The sequence below is a fragment of the Abramis brama genome (genome assembly GCF_963993115.1).
Source record: "Abramis brama genome assembly, chromosome: 11".
NCBI classification, from domain to species: domain Eukaryota; kingdom Metazoa; phylum Chordata; class Actinopteri; order Cypriniformes; family Leuciscidae; genus Abramis; species Abramis brama.
The window spans coordinates 39,884,157-39,901,857 of record NC_139973.1 but is presented as its reverse complement, the minus strand read 5'-3'; the positions used below and the strand labels follow the sequence as shown (position 1 = coordinate 39,901,857).

Below are 17,701 nucleotides of genomic sequence, written 5' to 3'. Positions count from 1 at the left end.
TGTCTGTTTTTATTTCGGCTCCCATGTTAAAAGGTTGGAGTTTGCACACTGCCTGCGTGAGACACGCGTCTCAGGCGCGGCTCGAGCCACGCGGAAAACGCGTGCATGCTAGAAATAGAACCGACGCCTGAGTGTTCCTGCAACAAGAGTGTTCTCTGGCTAGAGCGCAGAACAGCGGAGTTTGTATGAACCGAAGTGCATGCCTGAGCTTGTATTGCTGCTGTTGCTTTGACATTGTGGAAAATAGAATAAACAAAATGTATTAGACTTTTTACCCGTTATTATCAATCTAAATTAATCTCGTTTTTAATTTAGGCAAACTTAATTTCGTTTTTTCTTTATTTAAATTTCGTTTTTATTTATTTAAATTTTGTTTTTTCTTTATTTAAATTTCGTTTTTCTTTATTTAAATTCCGTTTTTCTTTATTTAAATTTCATTTTTTCTGTATTTAAATTTCGTTTTTTTCTTTATTTAAATTTCGTTTTTCTTTATTTAAATTTCGTTTTTTCTTTATTTAAATTTCGTTTTTCTTTAGGCCTATTTAAATTTCGTTTTTCTTTATTTAAATTTCGTTTTTCTTTATTTAAATTTCATTTTTTCTGTATTTAAATTTCGTTTTTTCCTTTATTTAAATTTCGTTTTTCTTTATTTAAATTTCGTTTTTCTTTATTTAAATCTACCCTTTACTGTGTCAGTAATTTGTTAGTCAGAAAAATATTAGACTACCTTAAAAGTATTGCTTAATTAACAGACTGTGTGCGTTTTATATCACTAGTGCAGTGTCCGTTCTCGGAGAATATAGCCGCCCTGCTCGCGTGAGGTGCGCCGCTTCCCGCTCGCGCTGTTCTGTAGTTTACTATTAATTCTGAACGTGTCGCGTCTCGCGTGTCTGTCTATATTGCACCAAATGCGACACTGCACTCCCTTGTGAAGTCGATTGGATGAACGGTTCTCGAAATAATCAAAATGCAAACGGACAGACAGACACATAGAGATTACTACCTATATTCCTTACTGAGCACGAAGCAGCAGTGCAGCCAGCCACAGGTGCGGTTCCCGAGTGTTCTACGTGGTGCGCTAAACTGTGGCGCTGTTACAAAATAGCCTAAATTAAAGCATTTAAAGTTGTGGATAAAACATAGGCTAATTATATTTAGAATACAGTAATATATAACTGCTTATAAAGGAATAAATATCAAGGAGTAAATCAATGAAAATTTCTTTATTGGTGAAAAAAAAAAGTAATACCGTGATATTATACCGTCACCGTTCAAAAGATGAAAAATACCGTGATATTAATTTTAGGTCATATCGCCCACCCCTACCGCGAATCTAACAATAGTTCCGCATTACATTAATTAATTTGCACGCAAGTTTTATTTATTTTTATACCGTGTAATCTCCGTGTGTATTTATGCACCGAACCGTGACGCCCGTACCGTTTCGGTTCAATACGAATACATGTACTGTTCCACCCCTACTAGTCATGTGTAATAATTGTGGAGGTCGTCTGTGATATTAATCCCGTGTGAATCGGTCATGTCTGTGATTTGTAAAGTAAAAATTCCTCCGCAAATGACCGACCATATTTCGCCGAACACCGCGGCCCTGTGATGATATTAGTCCCGTGCGAATCGGCATCTCTGTGATTTGGCGGCTCGTTTATAATTTTTTAAAGGTTTTTGTTTCCCGTGCGCCTTTTTATCCATCTTTCGGGAAGAATGGAGGCGGTGTTTGAGTGTTTTGATAGTATTTTGGGAGCTGGGTCATATCGCTATACACCATACAACTATACAGTTCGCAGAAAGAGAAAGCTGAAAACCACCAGAAGAGCAAAAACAAACAAAAAGAGTGATTAGATGGAGATGGATGACATGTATATCAGCATGCGGTGAGGAACATTCTTCTGTTTATGATATTTCATACAGCTAGACCTATAATAACAAGACATTTCCAAGCAATAGCCTATTGACATCATATCCAGGAGATAAGTCTGTAAATCTGAGTAAATCACAGGCTTCGCTGATCCCGTGCGAATGCACATCATTCAGATGTGTGTGTGTGTGTGTGTGTGTGTGTGTGTGTGTGTGTGTGTGTGTGTGTGTGGGGGGGGGTTATTTCTAATTCACACGAGGTCCCCAGATAATACTAATCCGGTGCAGATAGGGCTTATGACGCTATTTTCTTCTAGAAACAAACTTAGTTGCATTATGTTCCTGTTATCTCTGTAAAGCTGCTCTGAAACACTCTGTGTTGTAAACATCGCTTTCTAAGTAAATGTGACTGGACTCACGGTGGTTTTCTGGCACTGGATGCTGGAGCTGTTGAAGCGCAGCGCCGTCACGCTGTGTGTTTCGCCCTGGATGTGGAAGACACACTCGTAGTTCCTCTGGCCCGACTGAGGCTGAGGAAGGTTTCGGGCCGACAGCGTGATCGGCTTCGGGATGCCGACGGGAACGTAGATCTGTGTGGACGGAAGAATCTGAGGACAATCCTGTAAAAGAGAGACGGAAACATGTTATTATCAGCCGACTCAAACAGGGAAATCATTCTTATTAAAACAACAAAACACAGGAAGGACATCGAGCATCAGTCACACACACCAGAGGACATGTTTGACATTTGGTTAAACAAGCCTGATGGGGAACATATGGAGGAACGTCACGCAAAGACCTGGAGGAGAAACAAGCTGGACGCTTATCTGGAGAACGTCCCAGAATACCTCACTGCTCTGTGTGTGTGTGTGTGTGTGTGTGTGTGTGTGGACACTTGAGGAATAAACATGAGTCAAATCAGGCGATCCCACACAACTTCTGTTCAAAACATCTAATTTTGAGTCTCTTCTGCTCATCAAGGCTGAAAAATATAGTAAAAATGGTAATATTGTGAAATATTATTGCAATCTTAAATAACTGTTTTCTATCTGAATATACAGTAAAGTGTAATTTATTCCTGTGATCAAAGCTGAATTTTCAGCATCATTACTCCAGTCTTCAGTGTCACATGATCCTTCAGAAATCACTCTAATATGATGATTTGATGCTCAAGAAACATTTATGATTATTATCAGTGTTGAAAACAGTTTAATTTTTTAGTGGAAACCATGATACTTTCATTTTTAGTTAATTCTAACGTTCTAGAACATTCTAAATGTCTTTAATGTCACTTAAACACAGTGTTTCATATTTTAGTGGAAACTGTGATAAGTAAATTTTTTTACAGTGTCCTTGTTACATATGTTACATGTACTTACCATAGTAATAACAGTAAATTATGAATAATTACATGCAAGGAACCCCTTAACCAAATCCTAATCCTACCCTAACCCTATAGTAAGTGCATGTAGTTAATTAATATTACTCAGTACTGAAATATATAATTACACTATAACAATGACACCTTAAAATAAAGTGTAACCGTTAATTCTAACTAGGGCTGTCACTTTACGTTCGAAATTCGACTGCACGATCGATCGGACCAACCAACGCAAGTTTCGAAAACGAAAATAGGGACTCGATTTTAACGGCCTTCTCTCGGAGCGCGTCCAGCTCGTCACGATACGCCCGCAGCGAACGCGCGTCACACAGCGACTGCAGGCTCTGACACACACACACATAACAGCAGATTATACTTCTGCATAATGTGTCTCTTTTTACCACAAAAATGTGAATTCTGCCGGTATTCAGACAGTCTCATGCACACAGATGCAGATTCGGGCTACAGTCTACAATCGCCTACATAGGCGAAATTTGTTTATTTCTAATGGTAAACACAGCCATGCTGAATCCTGCAGTGATGTTGTTCACTGGTGTTATGGCAGTCCACTCTGCTTATTGTTTTTCGAGAATGTTGCTCTCCTGTTTGTCATCGTGCACGAAACTTCAAGCCAATAAATCATCAGAAATATTGCTGACTTGTGCGCGTCTCAAGCACCCTCTTTACGTTCATCCTAATGCCTGTTAGTTGTCCGTGGATTTACCTATATTTGGCGTTTAAAATGGAAACGTCTTTAGACATGGAAAATCAATTTTACAATCGATTCAATGAGCACTTATGTTTCAAAAATCAAATCAAATCAAATCACTTATGTTTTTCATAAAAGTGACAGCCCTAATTCTAACATTCTAGAACGTTCTAAATGTCTTTACTGTCACTTTACTGATCGATTTAATATGTCCTTACTGAATAAAAGTTAAAGTTGAAATCATACTGACCCCAAACTTTTGAACAGTACTTTATAAACCGCATGTGATTCAATCAGTAACGCCGCACGTCAACAAGCACAAAGAGTGAGAAAACGAGAGGACAGAAGACACTCCACAGACAGAGAACAGCTCTAGCTATGGATGAACACCATGAGAAGAGTGAACGGAGAGAGAGAGCAGAGGAAGTAGAGAATAAGATCTCATAAGCTCTCTCTGAATGACGGCCTGATAAATGAAGCTTTTAAAGCAGCGCGGCGTTCAGGAGCACTCATGAGTCTCAGAGATGAAGAGGATCAGACTAAGAGCAGGAAATCTCTGGATCCTCCAGTGACCAGATTCCTCCTCAAACCAGAGGAAACTCTCCTGATGTTCCCGATTTCATCCGTAAGCTGACGGTATGTTTGGTCACAGCGCTGGTTTCGTGTCTTGTGCTTATTTAGCATAAAGACTGACCACAGAGCAGCCGGTCAGCCACCCACGCGCCTGTAATTCACAGATGGAAATGAGGAACGAGATGTTTGAGGCACAGGAAGGATGTTTGCTGTTCACCACAATTTGGAGAAACCCTAAATACTTTTGAAGAACTTCTGCAGAACCAGCAAACCTTGAGCTCGAATGTCCAATGACTTTCAGGTGTTACTTTCAAATGTTTGGGATCAGTAAGGTTTCGTTTTGAAATAAATGAATATTTGTGTTCAGCAAGGATGCATTAAATTAAAGGAGAAGTTCACTTTTAAAAAGAAAATTCTGTCATCATATAATCACCCTCATGTTGTTTCAAACCTGTATGAATTTCTTTCTTCTGCTGAACAGAAAGGAAGATATTTAGAAGAATGTCAGTAACCAGACAGTTTTTGGGTCCCATTGACTTCCATAGTATATTTTTTTCCTACTATGGAAGTCAATGGGACCCAGAAACTGTCTGGTTACTGACATTCTTCTAAATATCTTCTTTTGTGTTCAGCAGAAGGAAATTCATACAGGTTTGAAACAACATGAGGGTGATTATATGATGACAGAATTTTCTTTTTAAAAGTGAACTTCTCCTTTAATCAAAAGCAACATTCTTCATTAGGGCCTAAAATTAACAACTGCCATGTGCCAAAAATTATATGAAAAGTATATATATATAAAGTATATGAAAAGGTGTCACTCGCCAGTTGTCCGGTAAAATTATTATGAAGTCTAACAATGCATGAATGTGAACAAACGTCACTCGGGATGGTTGATAGCGCTGCATCATCACGAAAGTTTAAGCCTTGACAATTTAAATATTAGTTAGTTAGTATTCTTTATTGTCCTTTTTCAGGAAATTTGTCTTGGACTCAAAGCTGCAGTACACAACATACATACACACACACACACACACACACACACACAACCAAAGAGAACACAACATACATACACACAACCAAACAGGTTCTTTCTGAAGGAAACAGAAAGAAAGAGAAGAAAAAAAGAAAAAAAAATCATAACAATGACTACATCTTGCTATTCAACATATTAATAGATACAGGAACAAGTGATTTTTTGTAATGGTTCCTCTTACACAGTGGGACTCTATACCGTCTCCCTGACGGCAGAAGCTGACTCATTGGAAATAAAACATGGCTTGAATCGCTCACTATTGTCTGTGCATTCGTAAAAACCAACGATTCATAAACTGACTGAAGTGATGTGTACTCTCTTACACCCATAACTTTCACTGCAGTTTTAACAAGACGTGCAAGCTGTGATTTTAACTGGACCGAAAGATTGCCATACCAAGCTTACATCCCATTATTTAAAAGACTACCTAGAACGGCATAATAAAATAATTGCATAATTCTCTGATTTACACTAAAAAGCCCAAGTCTTCTTAAAAAATGCTGGAATTTTGAACAAAGGTAGTCAATGTGGGCTTTCCAAGTAAATGAACAATCAATGACCACACCTAGATACTTATATCCACTTGCTCAATGATATTATAATGAATGATAACTGGGCTGTGATCACCTAATCTTTTTGGATCCACTATCATTTCCTTCATATTCATATTTAAGCACAAGAACATGCGAAAGGAGCTCCTCTCGTTAGCCGCGCTGTGTGGGAAGAACACTACACTGAGCTCGCTTTCACGTCGTCTTGCACTCGAGTGTTCAAATTCACACAAAATTAGGTCAAAACATAGTGAGTATACTAACAAACCTAGTCGTTTAACTGAACATAAACAGTTGAGACAGTAAACTCATGTGTATCAGTAAATTAGATCTGTGCATTTGCTCTTAAAGTGACAGCAGCCTAATATTCCTGTTTTTAATGTGAATCAAACAGAATTTATATTAGTTAGCTTAGAAGTTTTATCTGTGGTCTTCAGATAGAAATAGAGAATTGTGAATGTTCACTGGTATCTAAAATGTTGCTGTCATTACTGGCTGTTTTTGCAAAAACAGTTTCATAAAAAACATTTATGGCTGGTACATTTTCTCAAGTCACCAGCAAAAATATGAAGCAGCAAAACTGTTTTCAACACTGATAATAATCAAACATGTTTCTTGAGCATCAAATCATCATATTAGAATGATTTCTGAAGGATCATGTGACACTGAAGACTGGAGTAATGTTGCTGAAAATTCAGCTTTGATCACAGGAATAAGTTACATTACAATATATTCAAATAGAAACAGTTACTGTATTTTAATTAGTAATAATTTTTCACAATATTACTGTTTTTACTGTATTTCTGATTAAATAAATGCAGCCTTGGTGAGCAGAAGAGACTTCTCTGAAAACATTACAAATCTTTCCAATCTCAAACTTTTGAACAGTAGTGCACACACAAACACAGTTATTAATACGGCAGCAAAAGCTGTTCAAAGATAATTGGTTTTCCTTTAACAGTTCCATATCTGCTCCTTAATTATCATATCTCCCACCGTAAAACATTAATATTTGTTCCAGTAAGCAGAGCAGAGAAACACCACACACTCACATCTTTCCAGCAGCCCGAAGCTCAAGCTCCATAAAATCCACTTTCACAACAGCCTCCCGCAATAAAGGAAAATGAGCCGTAATACGACTTCAAGAAGGCCATCAGAAACCCACTGATCATTCTCAAGTCAGTGTGCTGAACTCATTTAAATGTTTAAAATCAATTTATTTAAATTAAATGGCCTCATTTAAATATTTCTGTGTTAAATTGAATGGAAAGCAAACGTCGTTTAGATGTCAGAGCTCTTCTGTATGATTACCCATCTACACTCTCTCTGTGATGCTGGTCGTAAGACGGCACCCTATCGCTCACGCATCCTGACAGAACACGTATGAAGAACACGAGTCTGTCGTTAGCATGTTACTCAGCTAATAACTTGATCATCTAAAGCGCACACATGCACATTGACTGGGAAAAATTAAATTACTTTTTCATATTAAACGAAGAAAGCCAACATTCCTCAAGGCTCTGTCTGCTAATCTTGGATGAATTTTGCTGCCTTCAGGATCCCTTGGGAAATTCCTGCTTACAAGTTTGGAAATGTGAGTTTGGTCAGTGAAAATGCAAGATGCAAATAGCAGTCTCTCTTTCTCAATAATTGACAAAGAAAATACGCTTTTTAAACAGCAAAGAGAGAGCATTCGGTGTGTAACTATTGCTCTGAGTATTTTAATGTTCTTGCACTGGCACAGAAAATGGGCCTATCGTTGCAAAATTCAAACAAATTAGTAGTATTTTCTGTCAAATTCATAGCTATTCTTCAACAACTGTATAAAATACTTGAATAAATGATTTGTACCATCGAAATGAACAATTACACCTTATTTATTTGATCAATACTAATCAGTTTTGTTAATGTTAACTAAAACCAAAGCTATTAAAATCATCAGTAACTGAAATAAACCTGAAATAAAATACAAAATTAATATTAGATGGAAAACTTATACTTAAAGAACATATCATTTTTTTATAGAAATACTGCATCCTTGGCATCTAAAAGTTCTAAAACTAAAATAAAAATGAATTAAATAGAAATATTTAAAGAACTAAAACTAATAAAATGACAAATGCTCAAGAGAAAATGACTAAAACAAACTAAAATGAATATTAAAAATATAAAAATACAAATGACTGATTTAAAATATTTATAAAGCCAAAATAAATAAATTAAAGCTAAATAGTAATATTTAATTTAGTTTTATAAACTAAAACTAATATACACAAAACAAAATAGAAATATAAAAATACAAGCTAATTTAGAATATTAATAAATAAAACTAAAACTGAAATAAAAATGTAACTAAATAGAACTATAAAAAACTAATACTACTAAAAATGACAAATGCACAAACAAATTGACTAAAACTTAAAATAAAATGAAAATTGAAAATATAAAAATACAAGCTAATTTAAAATATAAATAAGTAATAAAACTAAAACTGAAATAAAAAATAATTAAAATAAATAGAAATATTTAAAAAACTAATACTAATAGAAATGCACCAAAAAAATTAAAAGCTAACAAAACTTAACTGAAAATTGAAAATATAAATATACAAGCTTATACTAAAATAGCATATAAATACCGCTAAAATAACACTGATGCCACAGACTTTCCATGAGCCATGATTCACTCGACACAGATTTCGTTCAACTCCAAATCCCGACAGATTTCCCACCGGTAATTGTGACGCTGACGTTATTCGAGTGCACACCTCATAAATATGATAATTCGCACTTGAATGCAGCGTGATTCGTGATTCACCACAATGCATTCTGGAACAGTGTTTTCTGTGAAGGATACAATGTGATTCGCCCAAAACGAGTTATCTTACAAGACAGCAGGAGCTGCCGCATATCTCCTGGAACAGTCTCCGCATCGGAGCGCCAACAAGGCCTGAACATACAGTCTAGGTAGACAGCAGCTCAGCGGCTGACGCGAGACAACACGCTAAAATAAGAAGTGGTGCATATGAATATGAAAGCGGAGGAGGGAGGGGAACGCGTGAGAGAATGTGTGCTGGCCGCCAAGAACAAAGAGAGTGAGAGGGAAGACAAGAGAGGAAGTAATCAGTCTGATAAAGTCATTTCTCTGCACCTCCTTCTCTCTCTCACTCTTCTCCTCCTCTGGTTTAATTATTCAAAGTGGATTAGATCTGTACTTCAGCTGCCCAATGCATCCCAGCGATGAATATTACATAGACACAGAGAGAGAGAGAGAGAGCGGGGGGGATAAAACAGGGTGGCGGATATGAACCGAGAAAAAATGGGCGAGCAAAGATGAAAACGGCAGGACTGGAGCAGAGAATTGTGGGTAATGGGGTCAGGGGTGACATCAAAGGCCATGTGACCTGTTTTCAAGGTCTCTCTGGAATGTAATTAGTGCTGTAGTCATGACGACTGCCGTGTTTCACTGCATGTATGTGATAAACTCCTGAATGTTCACTTCTATCCTCTCGAGTTAAACCAGCTGTCACTTGTCGTCTAGTTGTTCGCTCGCTCCCAAGAAAAGAGGTTCGGAAGATAGGAAAGAATCCCACACGAGGAATACCAGCGCGACATGACAGGAAAAGTGAAGGAACAGACACCGTAAAAGCAAATCATGTGTTAAAAATGAAGCGCACACTGATTCAAATCCTTTCCGACTCAAAGCCTCCGCTGAAATATTCTTGCTTTCACTTTTACTCAAATGATGAACAAACGTTCTGCTCAAAACAATGAGTATCAAACTACAACAAAGTGCAGGAGACACAAATGCGTGTGCAAAGTTCAGTGCAAAATGTGTGAGGAGTAAAACTTGGCTTTGGAAGGTGAATAAAATCACTTAATTAGTCTATTATAATGGAAGTATCATGTGACACAGACAATGTGTTGTGATTGGTCGAGCGCTTCGAGTGTGTTTGGGAAATGTCCCGCTCTTCCCATAACCACCAGTTTAACACACTACTAACTAACTCAACCAGGCCCCACCCCTTTATTCTGCATATTAATTATTATAATGAGGAAAATTGTGACGTGTTCGTTCCCGGAAGAAAACTATTTCTCCAGCCGACCAATCAGAGCACAGTGTGCTTTTCAGAGGGAGGGGCTTCATAGAGACAGGAACTAAACAGAGCGTTACTGACAGACTGGGAAGAGAGGAGCTGCAACAATGGAGAATATGAGGAGAATAATCAACATTCAAGCAGGAAAACCTGTTCTAGTAGAGCCTGAAAACATCAAGACTTTGTAAAAGGGTATAATATGGCCTCTTTAATGGCTGGAATCTGTCATCTGGGTTCTGAGAGACTGTAGAACCTTCTAGAACCTCATTAGACGTGTGTGTGTGTGTGTGTGTGTGCTACGAGAGAAAGTACAATAACACTAAAAAAGAAAAAGAAAACTACACACTAGAGCAGCGCGACTGCCGTCCAGCTGGCAGACACAGAGACGGTTACACACGCCAACGCCTTTCCTTCCCGAGCCCTCGCTTTATTCTCCACCTCTCCTCATTACGGCTCTTCCCTGCTCCTGAAAGCTGGCTCACTCTCCGCTACAGCGTTTGTGAAGTACATGGCGTCACATCTATAATGTAATCTCCCACGTTAGTGCCAGAACTTTCTCCCTCCCCTCGCTTCACTCACACTTTCTCCCTCGCACACATCTGGAGTCTATTAGAGGAAACCAGTGCATGCAGGCTTTTAAAACACTGAATCATGGGAGATTCCCAACGGACTCGCATCAGCCAATGAGGGAGCGGCTCCGTCGACACGATGACCGGACTCTCTCGTCTTATCTCGCTCGGTTCAGTAACAGATCGAGTTTCTCATGAGTGAAAATCTGAGGATGGACACGCAGGAGGAGGAGATAAACACGCCGAATAGTGTCCTAACCAGCCGGGATTCATCAGGTTTCCAGTGTCAACTCCGTGAAAGCGAGAACAAATCAATGACATCTCAGTCAATCAGGACATATTTGATGTTTAAACTCAATGTGAAATGCAGTTTGCAACCCATTATACTTGCACTGTGCAACACTTGTAGTGTGATGCATTTACAACTGAAACTGGATATTTAATGAGGGGAAATGGGCGGGGCTTGAATTTATGCATCAGATTTGATCGGATGCATCGTGAGCGGAAGAGACTTCTTTAAAAACTCTTACACAAACTTTTGAACAGTAATGAGTAGTGATTGAATGAGTGAGATTGTGATTCCTCTTATCAATTCCTTTGTGAGCATTTCAATATATGACTTTAAGACTCAAGCGCTGTTGTCAGAGCTGCAGGCGTGTGTATCAGTATATTGGATCCATGCAGCTCTTAAAGTGACAGTAGCCTAATATTCCAGCTGCCGTCTCTATAATAACACTAATCAAACAACAAAAGATAGAGAAAAATCACTCGTTCTTGACTGAATAACTTTTGTAACTATATTTGTAATGTATATTTTATTTATAAAGTAGTGTTATTTTACATTTGATTCCAGTTTCTGTACCTGAATACCTGAAAATCTTAAAGCACTGTTTATTTCAATCGTATCTTTGTTCAGTTGCGTCTATTTGTTGCGATTGATAAGTGTTTACTTGTCTTTAATAATGCTTGAAATGTTCATTAGTTAGGCTAATTGCTTTTCTATGGTAATTTTAAACCACAGGCAAATGTTCCTTATGTAAATGTTCTTTAGCCTGTTGATTTGTGTTCATGATATTCAGCTACAATTAAATGTTTTGCAATAAGACTAAATGTGAATGATATGCAAGTTTTTGTTTTTTTTAACCTTATTGGAATCGATAAGCAGAATCAAATCGGAATCGCTAAAATTCAAACGCTACCCGACCCCAGTGAAGATCAGTAAAATTAGGAAGTGATGCGCTTCTCACCTCTGACATGTTCACCCGTCCCTCCTGGAAGGAGCAGTCGTTGGCGTTCTGCGTGCACAGATGTCTGTATTTACACCAGTGACACGGGAACGAGCCGTTCACACAGGACAAGCACCTGCAAGAGAACAGACACACACAGAATTAAAACACACTCACAGCGCTCCGTGTGTGTCCTTGCGCTTTGACCTCGCATGCTCTCATTCTGCCCATGAAACTGTGTGAAATAATCTCTCATTCCCTCACAAAGATCCACTTTATTAGGTGTCTCCGGTTTAAGAAAGAAAGTGATGACATAAAAAGAGAGAGAGCGCGATCAAAGAGACGAGGATTTCCCATTAAAACTTGACAAGAGTAGATAAGAAAAGAGAGAGAGAAAGACGAAAAAAATAGTGCACTGCCTTCATAAACTAAATATGTGAATCACTACATGTAGATGGCAACTTAAAATACACACACACACTCACGTTAGTGATAACGGCTCATTTTTAATCAGATTGAAGCGTCTCTCAGCTGACTCTCTCAGACACTCAAACCATCTGAGGCTTCTGACTGCAATTCTGCAAGTCATTTGTTTCAATTATTCAGTATTAAGTCCAGCAATTTGTTCACTCTGTGACATTAATTGATGCTTCAGGACAAAGAGCTCTGACCTCAGAATGGTTTCAAGCACTGGGTCTAATTGACCAATCAGCTGCAGCGTTGAGAGCAGCTGTCCAATCACAGTTGAGAAATGATTGCTTAATGAAATCTGGTATCTTAAAGAGAGCAGCATTCACAGTTATTTTAACCTGAGTGTGTTATCAGATAAATCAGAAAACACACACACATATATATACATTATATATATATATATATATATATATATAGAGAGAGAGAGAGAGAGAGAGAGAGAGAGAGAGAGAGAGAGAGAGAGAGAGAGAGAGAGAGAGAGAGAGAGAGAGAGAGAGAGAGAGAGAGAGAGAGAGAGTGTGTATCGGTTAACAAAAAAATAATTTCTTTAAGAATCTGAATAATTCAGCAATAGCATGCTGTACATTGTGAATGTTTTAAGCAAAAGCGCTAAAGGATTGTGGTGTATAATTGTTGTGTCTCCGAGTCCCGTGGGGAAACACAAGCACATGTGGCTGAGTGTGTGTGTTTGTGTAGGTAATGATCCCCCATCGAGACGCCATTTGTCAGTTTGTTAATGCTGCATCTCCAGAGACACATAATCTGCTAATCAGCGTGAATAAATCGAGAGGGTGGCCGTGATGGAGAACAAACGGATGCAGGTGAAAACACAACATGTCTGAGATATGCAAGAACACACAGACATAAAGACTGTAAAGACTGAATATCTTTAAATGTCACAGTGCAGTATTCTTCAGTCAGGACAGACGAATAAAATAGTCCTTAAGGGACAGATGTGCATGATCAACATACTGTACTGTAGTGTGGGTTAGATTACAGTGTAACGAGTAATGAGGATCTATTATGCTTTTGTTCATCTGTCTTTAGTGTGTAATGTTGATGTTTGAGCTTGAAAAAGCTCCAGTTATCCTCTATATCAGTGTCAGTGTTTCTGAACTCCTGAAACGCCTCCATTGTAGTCTTGAGTTTCTTCCGGGAACGAACACGTCACAATATTCCTCATTTAAATAATTCATACGCAGAATAAAGGGGCGGGGCCTGGTTGAGTTAGTTAGTAGTGTGTTAAACTGGCAGTTATAGTAAGAGGCGGGACATTTCCCAAACACACTCGAAGTGCTCGACCAATCACAACACACTGCTCCAGTCGACCAATCAGAGCACAGTGTGCTTTTCAGAGGGAGGGGCTTCATAGAGACAGGAAGTAAACAGAGCGTTACTGACAGACTGGGAAGAGAGGAGCCGCAACAATGGAGAATATGAGGAAAATAATCAACATTCAAGCAGGAAAACCTGTTCTAGAACAAAATCAAGAATTTGAAAAGGGCATAATGTGGCCTCTTTTAAACTGAAGTCTTCAAATATTAAGTATACCCCAACATGTGGGTAATAATGATTGCAGTCACATTGATTGTTCAACCACAGGAACACTAAAATGATGCCTTTCCAAAACATTTCCAGTGGATAATTTTATAAAAGCTCCAGAACTAATAGGTTGTGAAAATTAGACATGACTCAGAGCCTCAGAACAGTTCAACATGTGTACGTCCATCCATCAGTTTCATTTTCATTCAACTCATTTCATTAAATTTGCCATCTATCCTGACCATTCGCTTCCAATCTGTAATTCTTTTACATCAATGTTTCAACCAATCCATTATCACCACGTGTTAAATTTAAACTGGTTCACTTAAAGCAGAGATTTCTTAAAATAAGTGGTAAGAAGATAATAAATGTGCCCTTATTTTTCCTCCTGACCCCTGCACCAATCCCGAGGGAGGGTTTAATCCGCGTGCCGTCTGGAGTGGGGGGGTTTCAGGGTGTCTCCGGGTTTAAGCCCCTCACGCTGAGCTCTCTTCCCCCACCGACGGGTCGCTGATCAACATAAACCCCTGCGCACACACACACACACACACCGAACACTCATTTCCTCCTCTCACAGTAAGATGCAGGGCTGTTCTGAAGCCGAACGCCTCAGAGCCTCATCACACACACACACACACACACTGCATCTGGGTGAATCTCACAGAAACGTCCAGATCATATTTCTCCTCAAAAACATGATGAGAAACTGTATTTTGCATAAAGAACATTATTTTTGAAACCATTTACATGTTTTGCAATTAGATTATTTTCATGACAATTAAGCACATCAAAATTTTCATTATCATAATACAACATTTAACTTTTGAGTTTTGTATAATTATTTTATTTATTGTCTAATTATTTTTATTGGCAAGAAAGAATGTATGTAATTATATATATATATATATATATATATATATATATATATATATATATATATATATATATATATATATATATATATAATGACTTTTAAATGATTGTCATAGTAATACAATGATTTTTGCTTAACATAAAATATAAATCATATTTTCAATAATAATAATAATAATAATAATAATAATAATAGTAATAATAAAAATAAACCATATAAAAATGTTTATATATTTTAATAATATAATATTATTATATAATATCTATAATTCTAAATATCTCTTTCTATAAAAAAGGCAGTATGGTTTTTTTTTAGATACTAAATTATAATATTTGAGAAGGCAAAATTAATTGTTTTAACTGCTATGGAATAAATAGGCTGCATTTTCTTTTGGCAAAATAAATTCCTTCTTTCTTTCTTCTGATTTGGAGGTGAAATTTGACCTGGAAATGATCTCGACAGGTTTTGTGAAATTTACACACTTCCCATTTTATTTTTTTTATTTTATTTATCCCAGCTTTATTTTTCATCACCTACACAAACCCTCTACAATGTCCATAAAAACACTATTATCGAAAATAAAACCTTCTAATGGCTGTTGTGCTTTTCGAGATGTGGACGTATTGAATAAAGAAGCATGTGATTATCCAATTATGATAATACTCATATGTAGTGTGTACTTTTCAAGAGCACAGGCTGGTCTTATCAGGGAAGAGCCGTGTGACCTAGTTTTAAAGCTCACTGCTGATAGTGTGTGTGTGTGTGTGTGTGTGTGTGTGCGCGTGTGTGTGTGTGTGTAAGGGAAGGTATTGTGTATCTGAGATGCTGTTACTCTGAGAGGTGTGTGTGTGTGTGTGTGTGTGTGTGTGTGTGTGTGTGTGTGTGTGTGTGTGTGTGTGTGCGCGCTATATCTCTGGAGACAGCTTTGGCTCATCTGTCCTGCAATAAGACACTACACAGACCTCCCAAAAGAGTCTGAACCCATCTGGAGCATCTTAGAAGCGCACCCACACACACACACACACACAGTCAGTGCATTGAGATGTTCAGCTGGGGGTCCCACTATCTGTAGGATTGTAACCACAGTCTGTTTTCAAGAGAATAACTGTCAATCAACACGCCACCGGTTGCCACGGCAACAGAAATATGACCCCCCCACCCCCACCCCACCCCCGAGTGGGTAAAACGAGAAGAGCAGAGATAAAGAGCGAGAGGAAGAATGGACTCACGATCTGTGGATGCTGCAGTTGTAGAAGGTGAAATCCACACTGGCAAATTTCTGCCCCGTTTCCCTGGATTTCAAGTAGAGCTTCACCACATGAGTGTCTCCTTCAGAACGACAGAGAGAGAGAGAGACTCATCATGAAGGATCATATACGTTCAATATTGTGCCACTGAATCAGCTGCTATCAAAACACTGGTGTGTATGGAGTGTTTCCACTGAAACCTTGAGTGGCTTGTTGCTTATATAGTTCCACAATAATGAAGTGCATTGGGTATTAATATAGCATACAGGTTTATGTGCATCTGCACTCATCTGCATGCTGTACAATGGCTTGAAACGCAGCAAGATTTAGAGCCAGAACTATCTGGTAGTTAAATCAAGTCTACATCCTTCTCTGCAAGTTAGTGCTTCACTGATGATTAAGAAACTGCGCCAGCTTTGGACATTCAGCTGTGATGTCATTGTGTCTCTGATGAGCAATGTTTGTGTTAGCATGTAATCATCACCATCTAACAAGATTCATTAGCTTAAAATACAATGTTTTTAGATTCATACTGTTAAAAACTGCTATGGCAGAATCAGCCTGACAACTGAAGTAAATGAATGCAATATTAGCTGTAATGCAGTGTTATTTTAGTATCATTAAGAAACTATTTCACTTAATTATTCTTTATTTTTGTTGTGATTTCACTTTAAAGGTTTAGTCATTTAGTGTGTTTGTTGTCATTTTTGTATTTTTGTATTTTTTTTTAAATATATGTCTATATAGATTTTTAGTTTTAGTAATTTTAGTACATAAAGCTAAACTAAATGAAAATGAGAAGAGCTGCTTTGGCAACTACAGTTGAAATAAAAAGTAATAAGTAAATAAGTTTAAGATTTTTTTATATATTATTTCATTTCAGTTTTTTACATTTATTTTATTTCAAGCAACAAATATGTTTATGGTCCAATTCTCACTATTAAGTAACTATTAAATGCAACTTTTGCCTCAATAAACTCTTATTAATAGTTAGTAAGGCAGTCGTTAAGTTTAGGTATTGTAGGATTAAGGGATGTATAATATGATAATGCAGAATAAGGCATTCATTTGTGCTTTATAAATACTAAAAAACAGCCAATATTCTAGTAATATGCACGATAATAAGCATCTAGTTAATAGTGAGAATTGAACCCAAAACGAAAGCGTAAACAAATGGTTCTTTTATGGTTTTAGTTTTAGTTAACAGTAATAACCTTGCTCTAAAAACGACCCATGCACATCTTTTTGTATTAACATTCTATGATTTGGGACTAGAAATAGTAAATAACTGAAATTTTCAACTTTGATTCAACTTATTTTTTTCAAATTCTGATAATTTTTTTTCTTTTCCAAAAACATTCACTTTTGTGTTGATTCTCAGGTCAAAATCTTAATTTTCATCAACAAAATGCCTACTTTCCAGAACCATTAATGCAAGCAGACATTACAAAATATCCATCAGTTTCAGTATTTTTCTTTAATGGAAACAGATCTGCTTCTCAATCCCCACAATAAGCCCTCAAACTATAAAGGACAGATATAATGTGAATT

The 17,701-nt window shown here is 37.4% G+C and overlaps 1 protein-coding gene across 1 annotated transcript in view; it reads right to left on the bottom strand.

The window, feature by feature from the left end:
• plxna1b (plexin A1b) overlaps nucleotides 1–17,701 on the bottom strand; it is a 137,981-nt gene that overhangs the window by 52,240 nt on the left and 68,040 nt on the right. The window contains exons 8-10 of the mRNA XM_084128859.1: nucleotides 16,133–16,232; nucleotides 12,038–12,152; nucleotides 2,295–2,495 (exon numbers count right to left, since the gene is read on the bottom strand). Coding sequence (XP_083984985.1) covers nucleotides 2,295–2,495; nucleotides 12,038–12,152; nucleotides 16,133–16,232 — 416 coding nt within the window. The remainder of the gene's footprint in view (nucleotides 1–2,294; nucleotides 2,496–12,037; nucleotides 12,153–16,132; nucleotides 16,233–17,701) is intronic.